Below are 20,241 nucleotides of genomic sequence, written 5' to 3' on the forward strand. Positions count from 1 at the left end.
ATAAAATAAAATTTTAAAAAAAAAAAAAGGGAAAAAAAAAAAAAAAAAAAGAAGTGAGCGTCATAGTTTAATTGGAGTAGATTCTAGAAACAGGAATTAGGACAATTAAGATCTACGAAAAGATGACAAAGTGAACATCTGCATCTATTATGGCTCTTTCCCCAAATCCCACTACACACACAGACACACACACACACACACAAACATATATATTTTTAAAGACACAAGACAATGAAGACGGAAAATGGGAAAGAAAGCAAACAAACAAATTGAAAGCAATGAGCTGGTAGACAAAAAGAAACTAAAAAAAATACTTCACATTTCATATTTCTCTTTCAACATCTATTCAAATTAATAGCTTGGGCTTCATGCAATAACATTCAAATAGTTCTGATTACAGGTAAATAATTTATTCACTCTAAACTATTGAACTCTAGAACTATTAAATCTAGAGGCCAAAAGAGCACTGGCATTGAAAGGTCACTGAAAAACACTGAAGGAGCTAAGTGGCATTAATCAATTCTAACAAAGTATTTTTTAAACATTACCCTACCATTTTCCTTATTATTTCCAAGAATTCAACTCTGATATATCATGGAACACAACCTCTTGAAACCCTTAGTTTCCAAGCTTAAAAATGTCACTGGTAAAGGCAGTTATAAAATGAAGCAATATTCCCCAGCTTGTTTATTACTTCTAGTTTTCTCCAGTGTACTGCCACTTTTAATATTAAAGTATCTGTAAAGAGTCAACTCCTGATCGTTCACTGATCCTAGCTTAAATTTAAATGGATGTGAGAAAATAGGATAGTTCCTATTTCCATCAGTAGGATTCCACTTCTTTCCTCTTGCCTACCTTTTACTGCTGCTTCAGAGAAAGAAAAAACAGCCTCAATTTCACAGGAGAATGCAATTTCAGTAGCTATAAGCAGGTGAAAAGGGAAAGAAGAGTAATTCCTACTTTTAACGGCCGAAAAGCATTAGGCATTCTGAGTTATATTCCAGCTTGTTCATAGAGATGAAGAAATAAAAGCATTCACTTTGCAGTAAAACTTACCATATAAACAAGTATGTTCAATTGTTTGCTATACCCTAAAAAGACTTCCTCAGATTTATTCATTTCATTCAAAAGGGTTTCACTAAACACCTATAATGAGTACTGTCCGTGCTAAAATACAACAGTGACCAAGATAGTGTCACTTCTTTTAAAGAAGGGCTTACAGTCCACTAGAAACAGACAGACAATAATAAGTATTTAAAATAAAGCATGACTAGGTGGCACAGAGGTAAAGAATCCACCTGTCAATGCAAGAGATGCAAGAGATGTGGGTTCGATTCCTAGGTCAGGATGACCCCCTGGCGCAGGAAATGGCCACATACTCCAGTATTCTTGCCTAGAAAACCATAGGAGCCTGGTGGGCTACAGCTCATGGTGTCACACTGAATTGGACACGACTGAGCACACACACGCATACATAGGATTCACATTAAAGTGGAAATACAGGATAGTATGAAAGCACTGCTACTGCTACTGCTGCTAAGTCGCTTCAGTCGTGTCCAGCTCTGTGCAACCCCACGTACTGCAGCCTACCAGGCTCCTCTGTCCATGGGATTTTCCAGGCAAGAGTCCTGGAGTGGGCTGCCGTGAAAGCACATAGCAGAACTAAACCTAGTCTAGGAAGTCAGGGAAGGTCTCCTGAGGAATACATTTAAATTCAATTCTATGAGTAAGAAGACTTAGCAAGACAAAAGAAGACATTTGGTTCAGTATTTGAAAACTAGAGAACCACAAATCCTCTGATTATGAGTACCGATTTTCCCTTTTAACAACAGTTGAAACATGCGTTTCCTATGACTGCCCAAAGAGCTTTTAAAGATATTACAATCTATCAGACAACCATGGTTTAACTGCTTAGTTCAGATTTTTAAAAAAATATCTTCTATCTACTTCTTTAGCACAGTGACTGTTCCTTAGATTAAGGGAAATACTTTGCTTCCTTGAAGGAAAGTCTATAAATGTAATATAATAACAGTAGTAGTAAAACACAAACAAGCAAGCCACATTAAATTAGAACACTTTATTATCTAATTTATCTTTATTGTATTAATTCCTTTCATCTAAACATCTCTTGCTGTTTTCACAATATTAGGCTAAGAAGAATCACTTCATCTTATGAAGAGTAAACAGCAAGTTGCAGAATTACCATTAAGAAATTTTAATGAAATACATGTTATTTTTTAAAGGTCTCAGAAAAACTTGCTCTAGACTATCATTCATTCTTACATATGACATAAAATTAAAGTAAAATTTTAAGTAAGTAGAACTTTACTAAATGGTACCTACTTTGACATTTAAAAGTAGCATTTAGTTAGTAGCAATTTAAAAGGAAAATAACCAATAACAAACCAACCTTCCAATAAAACAAGACTATGATAACAGACAATGTTGAAGACTTAATATTTCAGAGTACTTGTTTTAGTAACTTGATATCAAACATAAATACTCTGAGATAATCAGTTAAGTTGTAATTTATTTATACAACATTGATAAAATTAAGACAACACATATCAAACAGTAGAAATCGGGAAGTTTGGGGATCAAATTTAACCTAATTACTCATTAGCTACGTGATCTTGGGAAAGTTTAACTCTTCTTCAGTATTGTTTCCTCATTTGTAAAACTGATTTATCATCTACCTCACAGGGTGAAGGTGAAGATCAAGTGCTGGATACCTGGGTATAACGTGAGCCCTCAAACCTATCAGATCCTACATTAAAAAAATAATGGTCAGATCTACATCATTCTCAGTTTCATTAAATGAAGCTTCATAAAATGAGGGACAAACCTTAAAATAATCCCAGAAGGAAATTTTAGAGTTGAAGAAAGAAGAGAAAAAGTATGTGAATAAAGGCATGAGCTACCCTCCTTGTCCCACCCCCAAATTAACACCATGTAGTGAACTATAGGTTCACCTGCCTAAAAATGTAATGGTGATCAGAATGAAAGGCAACAAGAACATTTAGGAATAAGAAACACTGGAGAAGTGTAACACCCACATGAAATCAGTTACCATAGCCCATAAACAGAAAAGAATCATTTTTAAAAACTGCAGAATAAAAATGGTAATTTTAACAATTAAATGTATTCAACAAATAAAGGACAGTAATGTAGAAAATACTTCTCTGGGAAAGGGGCACTCATCCACTGTCATTTCTTCTCAGAATGAGCCCAGAGAAGAACAACTCACTTAAGAAAAGAAGCACAAGATGCAAAGAATAACAGAGAAGCGAAAACTTTAAACCACAAAGTGAAGAAATGTTCTGAATATGTTACAAAGGAATATCTTCAAAACCTAAAATGAAAGACGACTATAGCTTGGGGATGAAATGGAGAGCCAACTGTATTAAGCCAATTCATGCAAAACATAATGAAAACTTTGTCTTGTGGTTTTTTCTTCAGTGTATTAATCTTGAGTCCTAAGCAATTTGTGAATGATCAACTAAACAGAAAGAGTGCTGGAAATAAATACAATCAGTCTTTGAGTGTGGCAACCACGAAAACATATCTCCTATTATAGGAAGTAAAATCACTGGCTCCAACTGTTGTGCTCTGAAATCCTTCACCTGTTCAGACAGGTGAGCACACCAAGCATCTCAGTCAGAAGCCAGCCAATGAATGAGTAGAGCAGAACCACCCACTGGCCTTGTCAAACCTTTCCTAAAATACAATGCAGCCTAAGAACTTCCTTTTTCCCTTTTTTTCAAAAGGGTTAGATATATGGATATTTGACAGGTCCAATATGCTACTGGAGATCAGTGGAGAAAAACTCCAGAAAGAACGAAGGCATGGAGCCAAAGCAAAAACAATACCCAGCTGTGGATGTGACTGGTGATAGAAGCAAGGTCTGATGCTGTAAAGAGCAATATTGCATAGGAACCTGGAATGTCATGTCCATGAATCAAGGCAAATTGGAAGTGGTCAAACAAGAGATGGCAAGAGTGAATGTCGACATTCTAGGAATCAGCGAACTGAAATGGACTGGAATGGGTGAATTTAACTCAGATGACCATTATATGTACTACTGCGGGCAGGAATCCCTCAGAAGAAATGGACTGGCCATCATGGTCAACAAAAGAGTCTGAATTGCAGTACTTGGATGCAATCTCAAAAACGACAGAATGATCTCTGTTCGTTTCCAAGGCAAACCATTCAATATCACAGTAATCCAAGTCTATGCCCCAACCAGTAACGCTGAAAAGCTGAAGTTGAACAGGTCTATGAAGACCTATAAGACCTTTTAGAACTAACACCCAAAAAAGATGTCCTTTTCATTATAGGGGACTGGAATGCAAAAGTAGGAAGTCAAGAAACACCTGGAACAGGCAAATTTGGCCTTGGAATACGGAATGAAGCAGGGCAAAGACTAATAGAGTTTTGCCAAGAAAATGCATTGGTCATAACAAACATCCTCTTCCAACAACACAAGAGAAGACTCTATACATGGACATCACCAGATGGTCAACACCGAAATCAGATTGATTATATTCTTTGCAGCCAAAGATGGAGAAGTTCTATACAGTCAGCAAAAACAAGACCAGGAGCTGACTGTGGCTCAGACCATGAACTCCTTATTGCCAAATTCAGATTTAAATTGAAGAAAGTAGGGAAAACCACTAGACCATTCAGATATGACCTAAATCAAATCCCTTATGATTATACAGTGGAAGTGAGAAATAGATTTAAGGGCCTAGATCTGATAGATAGAGTGCCTGATGAACTATGGAATGAGGTTTGTGACACTGTACAGGAGACAGGGATCAAGACCATTCCTATAGAAAAGAAATGCAAAAAAGCAAAATGGCTGTCTGGGGAGGCCTTACAAATAGCTGTGAAAAGAAGAAAAGTGAAAAGCAAAGGAGAAAAGGAAAGATACAAACATCTGAATTCAGAGTTCCAAAGAATAGCAAGAAGAGATGAGAAAGCCTTCTTCAGTGATCAATGCAAAGAAATAGAGGAAAACAACAGAATGGGAAAGACTAGGGATCTCTTCAAGAAAATCAGAGATACCAAAGGAACATTTCATGCAAAGATGAGCTCGATAAAGGACAGAAATGGTATGGACCTAACAGAAGCAGAAGACATTAAGAAGAGATGGCAAGAATACACAGAAAAACTGTACAAAAAAGATCTTCACGACCCAGATAATCACGATGGTGTGATCACTGACCTAGAGCCAGACATTCTGGAATGTGAAGTCAAGTGGGCCTTAGAAAGCATCACTACGAACAAAGCTAGTGGAGGTGATGGAATTCCAGTTGAGCTATTTCAAATCCTGAAAGATGATGCTGTGAAAGTGCTGCACTCAATATGCCAGCAAATTTGGAAAACTCAGCAGTGGCCACAAGACTGGAAGAGATCAGTTTTCATTCCAATCCCAAAGAAAGGCAATGCCAAAGAACTGCACAATTGCACTCATCTCACACGCTAGTGAAGTAATGCTCAAAATTCTCCAAGCCAGGCTTCAGCAATACGTGAACCATGAACTTCCAGATGTTCAAGCTGGTTTTAAAAAAGGCAGAGGAACCAGAGATCAAATTGCCAACATCCGCTGGATCATGGAAAAAGCAAGAGAGTTCCAGAAAAACATCTATTTCTGCTTTACTGACTATGCCAAAGCCTTTGACTGTGTGGATCACAACAAACTGTGGAAAATTCTGAAAGAGATGGGAATCCCAGACCACCTGATCTGCCTCTTGAGAAATTTGTATGCAGGTCAGGAAGCAACAGTTAGAACTGGACAGGGAACAACAGACTGGCTCCAAATAGGAAAAGGAGTTCGTCAAGGCTGTATGTTGTCACTCTGCTTATTTAACTTATATGCAGAGTACATCATGAGAAACGCTGGACTGGAAGAAACACAAGCTGGACTCAAGATTGCTGGGAGAAATATCAATAACCTCAGGTATGCAGATGACACCACCCTTATGGCAGAAAGTGAAGAGGAATTAAAATGCCTCTTGATGAAGGTGAAAGTGGAGAGTGAAAAAGTTGGCTTAAAGCTCAACATTCAGAAAACGAAGATCATGGCATCCAGTCCCACCACTTCATGGGAAATAGATGGGGAAACAGTGGAAACAGTGTCAGACTTTATTTTTCTGGGCTCCAAAATCACTACAGATGGTGACTGCAGCCATGAAATTAAAAGACGCTTACTCCTTGGAAGGAAAGTTATGACCAACCTAGATAGCATATTGAAAAGCAGAGACATTACTTTGCCAACAAAAGTTCGTCTAGTCAAGGCTATGGTTTTTCCTGTGGTCATGTATGGATGTGAGAGTTGGACTGTGAAGAAGGCTGAGTGCCGAAGAATTGATGGTTTTGAACTGTGGTGTTGGAGAAGACTCTTGAGAGTCCCTTGGACTGCAAGGAGATCCAACCAGTCCATCCTGAAGGAGATCAGCCCTGGGATTTCTTTGGAAGGAATGATACTAAAGCTGAAACTCCAGTACTTTGACTACCTCATGCGAAGAGTTGACTCACTGGAAGAGACTCTGATGCTGGGCGGGACTGGGGGCAGGAGGAGAAGGGGACAGAGGATGAGATGGTTGGATGGCATCACTGACTTGATGGACGTGAGTCTGAGTGAACTCTGGGAGTTGTTGATGGACAGGGAGGCCTGGCGTGCTGCGATTCATGGGGTCGCAAAGAGTTGGACACGACTGAGCGACTGATCTGGTCTGATCTGGTATACCTAGAGGGATGGTATTATTCCAAGTCCCTAGAGCAACACCTAGAATGTGGTACAGGGCTCAACTATTTATTGTTAAATTTAATTAAGGCTACAGTGTGAAATTAGAATTCAAATTCATATCTCTGATTCTAAAGCATATGGAGTTTTATATATTCCAGAACAGGCTGCTTATTCCAGTAAGTGTACATCCACAGAAATAGTAGTCATGGATGACAGAGTACTCAACTTCAGTTTGCATGCATACGAAATATTAGATTATTCCTCCAGTAAAGGCACAGCAGCAAAATCAAACCACCAGCCCTCTTGTAACATACACAGAAATGATAATAAAGGAAAAACATTAACTATAAATAAAGCAAGAAGAGATGGTTTTTTGTACATAGTTCAAGGTCCTAAATAGCACTTACAGTTCAGACAAGGGAAAACAGCAAAATCTCAAAGTCTTTTCTAATGTAGTGTTAACTTCATAGAAGTGGGAAAAAAGAAAGTTGATAGGTGGAGGTGAATAGCATTATCTTGGGAATTCTCAGTAAAAAGAATCCCTAGAATGCCTGAAAGTGGAGAAATATGCAAGGAAGGAAAGCGAATGGCAGGACAGGAGTTAGATAGGAATGGAACTGTGAAGCAGTTGCCACTTATTCAGAAGTAAAAATGGAATTAAAGCATCAAATGCATTAGAACACTGCTACCCTTGAGCTTGTCCTACATCAAACACCAGATAAAGAAACGTCATTTAAAGGATAAACAGATGTGGTTGCTGTAATTAATGAAAAAACAAACCTGTAAGAGAATATCCTTAATTTCATAAGCTATTTATCCAAAGTTGACCTAAAGTTGGAAAAAAGATCACTTTAATTAAGCCTCAGAACTGATTACAAATGAACACCAATGTATATTCTCTATTAAGAGGGAAATCACCTCTTACTCAAGAGGACCCAAAGAACCAGACTCACCGATCTTCTAACACTTTAATGGTTTCATGAAGGACTTTCTGTTGCTCTCTCAGCTGTTGATTTTTGGTGAAGAATTCTTCTAGTCTTTGTGCATCTCTGAAAGTCAAGCAGTAAGTTGTTTTTTTCCTTTTTAAGGGAAAAACACTCTTAACAAGACTATTCTGTCATTAAGAACTCCAAAGCATGATCTCACCACTTACATATTATGAATCTGTTGTATCAAAACAAACACAAAAGGTGAGATTTGAATATTTTGTTAATCAGAGATCAAATTATACTAGACTTTGCTCTGCAGTATTTTTATGTTCTATAGAAGTATCTTCCTAAGCACCAGATATTCATTACACAATGCTAGAACACAGAGTGAATTCTGATGCCACCACTGACTCAACATAGTCAAAATTGCTATTAAACTGTACACTTACTGGTTATTTTTATTATTTCATATACATTTATCAATATAAATAGCAGCTAACTCTACTCACATTGCTTCTATTCCAACTATGAGGGATCGATACTTTGTGTTTTTACAAAGTTTTGTGTTGCTTAAACTTTTACCTGGTATCACTTTTAAGCCAGGGTCTACTGTGAAGTAGATGCAAACCAATCCTATTCTGATGCCTCCTAGGTTTGAATCTCAGCTGCCAGGTACCAACTGTGTGACCTGGTGCAAGTAACCTAAACTCTCTGTACCCCAAAAAATGTGGATACATTAGTATCTACCTCATAAGGCATTTGCAAGGACGAAGTAAGTACTAATGAATATAAAGCATGCAGAACAGTGCTGGCAAATAGTAAACTCTATTTAAGTATTTACCATTTTGATTATGGTCAAGAAAAAACAAAGACATCTAAAATTTTCTTCTAGTAGACTATCTAGTTATTTCCCAAGGCGGTGCCATGTTTTACCCCTCTGTCATTACATTTCAGAAAATAAAAAACCACATATATAAAATATGCATTTATTTTATGAAAACCCATTAGAAACTGAATTGGGATTCTCTGTGTGATGTGGAAGCTGAAAATACAAGATAATGGAGTGGTTCAAACACCTTCCCCAAGATCTCTCAAGGGTCAAAAATATCAAATCAAATAAAGGTGACGAAAAAGGAGATGTCCATATGATGGTATCAAAATTGCTAATGAATGTAGTATGAGCAAAAAACAGATGAGCTAAACAACTAAGTCAAAATGTCAGATACCAATGAGGGTGTGTCTTAAATATTGGTTGAACATTTGATATTGAATGACAAACCAATACATCTGAGAGTGGTCTCCTGCTATACAACAAATATTGTTCTGGTAGCATATGTATAGATACTAAATTTTGGAAGTAACAGATAGCTGAAACTAGTAATCAAAAAACCTCCAATACTTCTTGAAAATATATTTAATTCAGAAGCAGCACTAGGTTTTCACTGATCCTATTTTGGAAGCCTTCAACAAAAATTCAACAGTCAACATTTCTACATGTTATCATTTTGTAAATGAATTTGTGTAAAAGAGAAGCATTAGCTATGTACAGAGACAACATCAGAACACAGGCCTAAAGCAATTACATGATAGATAAATATACTATAGTTATTGATTTCTTTTCTAACTGCTTCTTCTAGGTGGGAATTTCTACGGACTAAGATATTTTACAAATAAAGCTGTTCTAACAATATGGAGACCAGAGATCTTGTTACTGTATCATGGAGGTCTACTGTAAAATATACTTAGAAAGGGGGGTTATGGTAACACAGGCAAATCCAAGTTCCTGGTCCCACAAAGAAATGACCTAGCCTTCTGAAAAATGAAGCATCCTTTTACTTCTCTGATAACTCAGAGGGATTTACTTACTTATCCATGCTTCCAAAATGTGTAACCCCAAGTTACCTAAGGTAGGCAAGGCACAGAGTAATCACAATATATATTAAAAGGCTGCTAAGAAGATCAAATGACTGAACCATATAGTGAAGTAAAGCATAGATTTAGAAATGTTATAGGTGACTTTTAAGAAAGTAATATTCAACAGTCATTTACAAATTTAAGGTTTCTTATGTGGTTGTTTGGTTAGACATGTAGAGAAATACCTCTTGTATAAAAAATATATCCTAACTAATAAGATACACATCCTGAAATTTAAATGTTTAAAATGACATCTTTAAGGCAGGAACATGTTGACTTTCAACATGCAAAGTATTTAAAAGTGCCATTAATCAAGAAGAATCATAAAATTATTCTAAAAAAAACTTTAAAAAATTTATGATTTCATATTTCTGTATCTAAGTCATCTTCCAAACATCACTTTCTAGTTGTAATGGAAAACTTCACAATTTCCAATTTCAGATTATAATAGAAAAAATAGTGAGGCATGTTTTGATGAGCAGTTGGTAACTCCAGCTTCTGGTTAAGGCCTTGGAAGATTCAGGAATATGAAAGAAATGAGACCTACTGGTATATATATTATAAAGCAAGTACAATATTATTAGTCACAATGATGTTAAATTTTGTCATGAATAATAATATTCCACTACGCCATCTGTTTCAGATTTCTGAATGTAGACGTTCTAAAAAACCAGGAGTAAAATCTGCTCCTGACTTAGAAAATCAGATCTGATTCTGGGGTTAATAATCAAAACAATTCAGGGGAACTGCTGGGAATTTCAAACTAGTTAAAAGGGGTCTCAGAATATCCATTTAGTTTCCATTTCTTATGAGTTAGAAATCCCACAATTATTCTGCTCCCCATCTTGTAGTATCTTAAATTCCAGGTATTAATCATAGGTGAGAAAAAAAATGTCATTAACAGATCAAAATGATATATAGATCAGTTTCCATCTCAATAAGTATAAGGAAAAAGATTATATATTAAAATTATATTAAAATATAAATATATTAAAATAATACCTAAGGCTATACTCTTATTACTTATAATTATTGATAAATTATTATTACTTTTCCTTTAGAATTTTGGGAGAAGGCAGTGGCAACCCACTCCAGTACTCTTGCCTGGAAAATCCCATGGACGGAGGAGCCTGGTAGGCTGCAATCCATGGGGTCGCAAGAGTCGGACACGACTGGACTTCACTTTCACTTTCACTTTCATGCATTGGAGTCAGTGTTCACAAGCCTGCACAGAGTCGGACACAACTGTAGCGACTTAGCAGCAGCAGCAGCAGCAGCATACAAGGTTCACACTAAGTAGGTCAAATAGGACATCAATATCAGTTACCTTATAAATAAGACACCAGTATTATATATACTGATACTTACAAAATTCGTTCCTTTTTCAGTTTGGTTACTTTCACTTGTAAACCTGAAAAAGAAAAAAAAAACCCACAGTATTTTATTTATACATTTTATCATTTCTAAAGCAGTTAATCTAAGTTTCTTTATGACTCTAATAACAACACTATTAAATCACTTGAGTCTGGCCTCTGAACAATGAGCCAAGTCCCATTAGTTTGAAGAATATACTTCCCTTATTCGCACCCTGAAGTCACAAAATATCTGCAACATTGTTGCTCCGAGTCTATTGTATGACAGCCAAATAGAATGAAATTTTCTCCACCTAAAGTTACTTCCTAATAGCATGAGCAAGCATATAATTAGATGTTCATTATGAATGAAGGTTTATGTTCTGGCATAGCCTATGTATTTTGCTAACAGCAATACTGCTTATATAGACTCAAATCTTCTGGGATTAAAACAGATTGGGTCAGGAAGTCCTGGACTAGGAACACAACTGCTGACAAGGTACTTAACAAAAGGCACTACTGTATCTAGTTCAAGATATGTATTACACGTGTTATATGTATTTTTAATTTTGAGTCAGATAACAAAATATAAAACTACTCCCTATGCTACTGTGCTGTGCTCAGTCGTGTCTGACTCTTTGCCATCTCATGGACTGTAGCCTGCCAGGCTCCTCTGTCCATGGGACTTTCCAGGCAAGAGACTGGAGTGGGTTGCCATTTCCTACTCCAGGGGATCTTCCTGACCCAGGGATGGAACCACGTCTCTTGCGTCTCCTGCACTGCAGGTGGATTCTTTACCACTGAGCCACACAGGAAGCCATACAAGATGTTATTACCACTGGGGTAAACTGGGTAAAGGGGATACATACAGTGTGAGTCTACAATAAGTTCAAAATAAAGAAAATTTACGGAAAAGTATTGAGAGGGTTGGAACACTGTGAAAATGTAAAGCATTATAATAAAAGGAAAAAATTTTTAATGTTAAAAATAAAAACTGGTATGATCTTTTGATTTTCAAAAAGTCTTTTCCATCTGTCAAGTTAGTTCCCTAGCTGGGGAAGATTTCTTCTTTTTCAGGTGATGATGACTACTCAGAAGACCTTTAAAGTACTTAGTAAAGCATTAACTCATTTTTGAAGAATTAAGAAAAGAACCTGTGACCCCACTAGGCCAAAGACTAGAGTCAGCAGTTTTCTACTTTCTTCTACCCTCCCCAAAGTGTGTGAAAATTTAATTTTGGCTGACTTCTAAAACTCAGGTCTGCCTTTAAAAGTGAAAAGTAGCACCCAAGATGAAATGGATTATTGCTATGAACCATTTTATGAAAAGGAACAATGAGATAGAAAATCCTTAAAAACTTCAAAAGAAAATTCTTGGGAAACATGGAAAGACTACTCTTTTATCTTATAAGCGTTCAACACCTGCGAGGCATTTGTTCTGTCATGCAGACCAGCCCTGAAGCAGGTTTATGTTTGTATGTGTATGTATGTGTGTTTAAATTTTAGCATTTGCTATTCATCAAGTCCATTAGGCATCCACAATTAGAACCCCTATAAAGTGTGCTTTAATCCTGCTCCACACCCATCGGAAGGAATGAGGCTATACGACAAGGCAGCTCCTGTATGAACAGGCAGTCTGTTCAAAAAAGTATTTGGGATTGTTAACACTGGAAACTTGAGACACCTAATGAGAAAACAGCGCTCAAAAGACCAAAAGCACTGTACACCCAACACCCACGCATATATGAATTTTGGACAAAATGAAACAATTAAGGGCCCACATGTGTACTCACATACCAGAAGAAACAAATTTAAGAATTCGGAAATAAGGCAAGAATTCAACTTGTCAGAAACAAAATCATTGCTATGTTTATACTAATTTTCGTTTGCTGAGAAAAAACCATTTATGTATATACTGTCACTGTAAAAAAATTATTTACGGTTTTGAATGATAAATTGTAAGTCTAATAATATTTTTCTTGACAAATAGTGGCTTTACATATGGCTTAAATAATTAAACTTCTACCAAAAACATTACTATTTCGGTAACTGCCTAATCAATTTCAACTCCAAAGTAAAGACATTGTCTTTATAAAATGCAGCTACTTTTAGTGTGTGTTTAGTTTACTTTTAAGATTTAATTATATCAAAATGGGTAAATTAATTTTTTGCAGATTTTATTGAATTTATGTTAATACAAATGGAAAATAATACATGTGACAGTTAATGACAGTATTCTTTTTTAAACTGAATTATAGTTGATGTACAATATTATGTTCTTTGTTGTTGTTACAGGTGTATAATTAGTGATTCCCAATTTTTAAAGATTATACTCCATTTATAGTTACTATAAAATATTGGCTGTATTTCATGTGTTGTACAATACATACATGTAGCTTATTTTACACCTAATAGTTTATACCTCTTAATCCCTTATCTTATATTGACCCCCACTTACCTCTCCCCACTGGTAACCACTGATTTGTTCTTTTTATCTGTGGGTCTGCATCTTCTTTTTGTCATATTCACTCATTTGTTTAATTTTTTAGATTCCACATAGAAGTGATACCATATAGTATTTGCCTTCCTCTGTCTGACTTCTCTCACTTGGCATAATACCCTCTAAGCACATCCATGTTACTGCAAATGGCAACGTTTCATTCTTTTCATGGCTGAGTAATATTTCAGTGTGTGTGTGTGTGTATTTACACACATCTTTATCCATTCATCTGCTGATGGATACTTACATTGTTTCCGTATCTTGGCGATGGTAAATAACACTGCTATGAACACTGGTGTACATTTACCATTTCAAATTAGTGTTTTTATTTTCAAATATATACCCAGGAGTGAAATGGCTGGGTCATAGGGTAGTTCTACTTTCAGATTTTTGAGACACCTTCATACTGTTTTCCACAGTAGCTGCACTGATTTATATTCCCACTATGACAGCTCCCTTTTCTCTACGTCCTCACCAACATTTGTTATTTGTGTTCTTTATAAGTCATTCTGACATGTATGTGGTGATGTCTCATTGCCCTTTTGATTTGTACTTTCCTGATGACTAGCTTGTCATAATAATGAACAGGACACTGATGTTATGGACCAAAATCACTTGTCATTCCTTTCATTGCTAATTTGTATAGTCTTAACATGAATTTTATCTTTTTGGAATTTTTGATGAAACATGGGAAAATAAATGGAGCAATCCAAAAGTGAATCAAGACATATTTATCCTGTCATATTAGAGCCTCCGCACTTTCCGTTTCTTCAAAGGGGTCCAATTCTGTCCTCACAAATCTGCCTCACTTTCTATGAAACTGATTACCATATTTACCAGATACAGAAAATATTATGAGATGTTGATGACAGAATGTAGCATGGACAAAAAACTATTTATTAAAATGGTAGCACTCTGAAAAATATTCTAAATTTCATCTTATAACTTGTGCTTTTAAAATAATAAACCAGATACTGACAGGGATTTTAAAACATGAAAAAAACCCCCCAAACCCCTGCATTCAAATGAATTCAAATGTATTTAAGTTTGTATGCATATCTAAGAAAAATTATGTAACTCAAGTATTACATTAATAACTTTTCCATTTTTTTTAACCTGGACATGAAGTTTTAGAAGTAATGAGTCAATTTTGATTCCTGTATATACTTTAAAACCTGCGAAGTCTGGACAAGTCCATGTTTGATGTCTTTCAAGTGGCCTCTTACACTGGGTTTCTCCAAATGGATCCTCTACTTTCAAACAAAAAAATAAAGTATCCTTCAGGCATGTCTTTGATCTTATAGTAAGAGTCACAGGAACTGATTTTACACAGAATGATGTGGAACACATTGACAAGGGACTGTCAAGAGTCTTCCCTTCAGCAAATTTGCCAGGCCCCACCAAAATATTTTTAAATAACATATGTGTGCTTAGTCACTCAGTCGTGTCTGACTCTTTGTGACCCCATGGACAGCAGCCTGCCAGGGTCCTCTGTCCATGGGATTCTCCAGACAAGAATACTGGAATGGGTTGCCATGCCCTTTCCAGGGGATCTTCCCAACCCAGGGATCGAACCCAGGTCTCCCACATTGCAGGTGTATTCTTTGCCATCTGAGCCACCAGGGAAGCCCAAATACTAATTTTTTAAAAATAGTGCTCGATCATTTAAAATCTTTAAGAATCCGTAAGTAATCTCGAAATTGGTAAAAGTTGCCTAATCAGTATATTAAAATATGCCAGAATTTATCTTCTCTCAACTCAAACATATATCCAGTGTTAGATATGTTTGATATATCATGTATATCAAATTCATAAAGCACAGATATTAATAGAGTTTCCTGAAGAATCTGAAACACCAAGAAACATGAAGAAATCTAACAAATATTTTATCCCTGTTATGAGCCTAAAAAATAAAACTGTCCCAGTTTTAAATGGGTATGCATAAAAATTCTAAAATGATGATGATTATGTGCCACATGAAAAACAAGCAGTTTGGTTAATAATAACAACAAAAATAAGTCACACATAAAACAGTATGTACATGGATCACAACAATACAATAAGCTACATGCATTTCTCTTAAAACTAGAAAAGAATAGACAACTGTCATTCTTATAAAATGATGCTTTTACAGTATCACCGAAAAATAAAAAATTTAAAGTAAATGAGTAGTATTTAGGGTTTCAGAGACAAAAAATTTTGATATTTTCATATCTTATGGAAATTTTTTTTGGCCATGCCACAGGCTTGTGGAATCTTAGTTCCCTGACCAGGGACTAAACCCAGGCCACGGCAGTGAAAGCTCTGAGTCCCAACCACTGGACTGCCAAGGAATTCTCTTATGGGATTTTGAAAACTTATGTTCAAGAAAATGCTCCACTGATGCAGATATAAACTATGCAATTCATTCAGATACCAGTTACTAATTTCTTACCACGTGCCAAGCACTTTTACCTATGGAAATGCAAGTAGAAAGATGAGTAAGATCTGGACTCTGTATAATAAAATTTTAATGATCTTAAAAAGCAGTTATACACCAGAAAGTAATTATTTGAAGGATAAAGAATTTAGCCTTATGCTTGAAGATGGCATAATGCTAATTCTCTATCAAATGTTTAATAAAAACTCAAGTACGTCTGGTCCTATTTAAATCATTTGGAGATACTATGTTTGTTTTACCTCCAGGTCACAAAGAATAAGCTTTTATATAGTGTATTGCTCCCATAATAGCTTAAACTTCAAGTTGTTCCTACAGGTAAACTTGCATGGTGGGGTCACAGTATAATAAACCAAGAGGAAGATAAGGCTGGTCTTCAACAGAAGTTGGGAGATGTTATTATTCCTTTGTAGATTTAAAAGCTCATGCAGCTGATTATATTGTTATTATCTGTAACCAAGACAGACTATCTTATATTTGGCTTATTTTTGTTATCACTTTGTTATATAATTATACTGTATTAGTATTTTCCTAAGGAGAGATGAATACAATGCTCCCCAAACCCACTGTATCTTCTTCATGGCTATATTGTCAGCAACTGCTATGATTCCCAGTATATAATTCAGTAACTACTCACTGAATGAACAGCAAGTCAGTACTAAAATTCAGAATCCTTCCTCAATGTTTCACACTATATTTTCTGGGGGGAAATAGTGTAGTCAAGTGAAGAGTAGAATTAATGTAAAATACTCATATTTGTCCCTGGACATATGACCATAAGCATAATCACTTTAAAATCATATCTTTATCATTAACAACAAATTTGAATTTCTAAATTTTTAAATATTTGAAGTCAATACCATGCCTCAGATATAAACAGCTCCTATCAATTGATAGGCAAGAGGCCAACAAGCCAATAATCAGGTATATAAACAGTTCTTAAAAAGAAATGCAAACCACCCTCAAACATAAGCAAAGATGCTTAATTTCACTTATAAGGGAAATATAAATTAAAACTACACTTTTCAGTAGATATGTTAATAAAATACAACATGGAGACATGTTTTAGATACAGATTAGAACAAACTAACTATAAACAGACATTTTAGGTACCTGAGTAAAGTTGAACATGACCACCTAATAGGTATGAGATGACATTAAAGAATTTATTTAATGTGATAGTGGCATTTTCTGGTTAAAAAAGACTCCTGGAATATACTAAAATGTTTATATATGAAATTATGTCAGAAACTTCAAAATAATTGAGTGGAAGAGGGATAAAGATGCAAATGGAATATGGGTAAAGACTGGCCATGTTGGCTGAAGCTGAGTGATGGGTAAGTAGGAGTTCTTTATACAATTTTCTTTACTTCTGTAAGTGGGTAATATTTCCTAAAATTAGTCTTAAAATTCAAATTAAAAAAAAATAGAAAACAACACAAAAGGTAATAAAAAGTGGTTACCTTTAGTGTGTGGGGAGGAGAGGGATAAATTTTTACTGTTTATTTTGTACTTTGACAATTTTAGAAAAAAAGTTTAATAATAATTAAAAACACAGTAAAACAAGAATAACTCCACTGATACCCGGATTTCTAAATGAACACTAATGTACCTAGACTACATCGGTAATCCTAATATGCTGAAAGAGAGCTTTAAAGGAAACAGATCAGAATAATTTATCAAAGAATGAGCATAACAGAGCAGTAAAGTATGCAAGTGAACTGGGAGATGTATTGAAACTCCAACCTTTCATAATAAAATTAAAGAGTTTTTAATGTTTATCTCAGCCACGAATTTAAAAACTACAATTAAGAAATAGTTTCAGTAAAGTTGTATGATACAAAGTCAACACACAAAAATCAGTGGTGTTTCTTTATATTAACAATGAGCAATCTGAAAAGGGAATCAAGAAAATTCCATTTATGGTAGCATCCAAAAGCATCCAATACAAAATTAAGGAATAGGCTTAACTAAGGAGATGAGACTTGTATGATGAAAACTACAAAACATTGCTGGAAGAAATTTTTAAAAGTTAAGACATCTTATGTTCATGGAACAGAAGACAACACTGTTTAGATGTCAACACTACTCAATGTGATCTATAGATACAATGTAATCTGTATTGAAATCCCAATGATATTTTTTGCAGAACTAGAAAAATCTGTCCTAAAATTCGTATGAAATCTCAAGGGACTCCAAATAACCACAACAATCTTGAAAAAGAACAACACTGGACACCACATATTTCTTGACTTCAAAACAAAATAAAAAGCTACAATAATCAGAACAATGTGGTACTGGCATAAGGACAGACATATAGACCAATTAGAATAGAGCCCAGAAATAAACTCTTGCAGATATGATGAAATGGTTTTTGAGAAGGGTTCCAAGACCATTCAAAGAGGAAAGGACAGTCTTTTCAACACATGGTGCTGGGCAAGTGAAATATTCACAAGCAAAAGAAGGAAGTTAGACTCTTACATTACACTAAATACAAACTTTAACTCAAATGGATCACGGACCTAGACATAAAAGCTAAAACTGTAAAACTCTTAAAAGAAAACACAAGGGAAAAGCTTAATGGCAATGAATTTGGCAATGATTTCTTGGAACAAAAGAGAAGTATAGGCAACAAATGAAAAAAGTAGATAATTTAGACTCTACCAAAATTTAAAACTTCTATGCATCAAAGGACACAATTGACAGAGTGAAGAAGCAACTCACAGAATGGCAGGAAATACTTGCAAGCATGTATCAGATAAGAGATTAATATCCAAAATATACAAAGAACTTCTACAACTCAACTGCCACAAAAACCAATCTGATTAAAAATAGGCAAAGAATTTGAGCAGACATTTCTTCAAATGTACACAAATAGCCAATAAACAGGAAAAGATAATATAGCCAATAAGCATGAAAAAACAACATTACTAATCATTAGGGAAATAAAAAGAATATGGAGTTTTCTTAAAAAGCTAAAAAAAGAGTTACCATATGATCCTGCAATCCAACTCCTGGGCACACATCAGGAGAAAACTAATTTGAAAAGATACATACATCCCAATGTTCACAGCAGCACTATTTACAATACTCAAGATATGGAAGCATCTAGTGTTCACTGACAGATGAATGGTTAAAGAAGATGTGGTACAGATATACAATGGAATATTACTCAGTAATAAAAAAGGAATGAAACAGTGCCATGCAGCAACGTGGATGGACCTAGAGAGTACCATATTAAGTGAAATAAGTCAGAGAAAGACAAATATATCACTTATACGTGGAATCTAAAAAAAATGATACAAATACAAAACAGAAATAGAGTCAAAGACACAAATACCAACCTTATGGTTACCAAAGGGGATGGATGGGGTGAGATAAATTAACAGTTCGGGATTAACATATACACATTATATACTATAAACAGGTAAACAACAAGGACCTACTGTGTAGCACAGGTGACTAACATTTTATAATAAACTATAAACCTAGAATACATATTTACGTATAACTGAATCACTATGCTGTACACTTAAAACCAACACAATTGTAAATTAAATATACTTCAATTAAAAAAAGAAAAAGCTATGTGACTTACAAAGCACTGTATTAGCAAACCTATGGTGGCAACACATAATCAAGAAATACATGTAAAACAAAGCATTTCCACACATGGGACAAATGTATTACATTAAAGTCACAGAATTAGATAGGTATACTAAGGTTTAATATCCAACTTGAGATCAGCTTTCATAGTACATTTTCACAATCACATGTAATATTTATATACTTATCCAACCACAACAGCTCAATCGTCTGTATGCTCACTACATTTCATATAAATATTTTAGTTCTTATTACACTGTAATTATCTGTTAACATGACTTTATCTCTACCAAAATGCAGACTCTCTGAAGGCAAACTGCTATTTATTTTTGGATCACAGGGCTTGGTGGCAAACCCAAGCACTGAGAAACAAATTCTCAAGGTTTGTTGAACTTAAGAAGTATATAAAAAAATCCTGTAAATAAATTCACAGAAGAAAATTAACTGTAGCGGTTATATAACTTGGCTGAGATCACAGAGCATGTAGATAAATGAAATCAGAATTCAAATCCAGATCTTCAATCAACCATTTCTATGCCCCTTCCACCACACCATACACATTAACACAAGTAACTACAAGTTGCGCAAGAGCTACATCCTATGGTAGTTGTCTGTAGTCAAAAAGCAACAACTCAACCATAAATATGAATCCCCCAAAATTAGAACAGTAAAGGTCCCTTAAGAAGGAGATCTTTGAACTGTCGCACAGACTAGTTATTACTACTATGTCTCAGCAGAATAATGCTATAGGTA

General features: G+C 35.2%; 1 protein-coding gene across 3 annotated transcripts in view; it reads right to left on the reverse strand.

Annotated features, from left to right (window-relative positions):
- RBBP8 (RB binding protein 8, endonuclease) overlaps nucleotides 1-20,241 on the reverse strand; it is an 83,118-nt gene that overhangs the window by 42,216 nt on the left and 20,661 nt on the right. For all 3 annotated transcript variants that reach the window (XM_070361649.1, XM_070361648.1, XM_005898881.3), the window contains 2 exons: nucleotides 10,963-11,005; nucleotides 7,705-7,800 (listed from right to left, as the gene is read on the reverse strand). In XM_070361649.1, coding sequence (XP_070217750.1) covers nucleotides 7,705-7,800; nucleotides 10,963-11,005 — 139 coding nt within the window. The remainder of the gene's footprint in view (nucleotides 1-7,704; nucleotides 7,801-10,962; nucleotides 11,006-20,241) is intronic.

Source organism: Bos mutus, chromosome 24, assembly GCF_027580195.1.
Source record: "Bos mutus isolate GX-2022 chromosome 24, NWIPB_WYAK_1.1, whole genome shotgun sequence".
Taxonomy (NCBI): Eukaryota; Metazoa; Chordata; class Mammalia; order Artiodactyla; family Bovidae; genus Bos; species Bos mutus.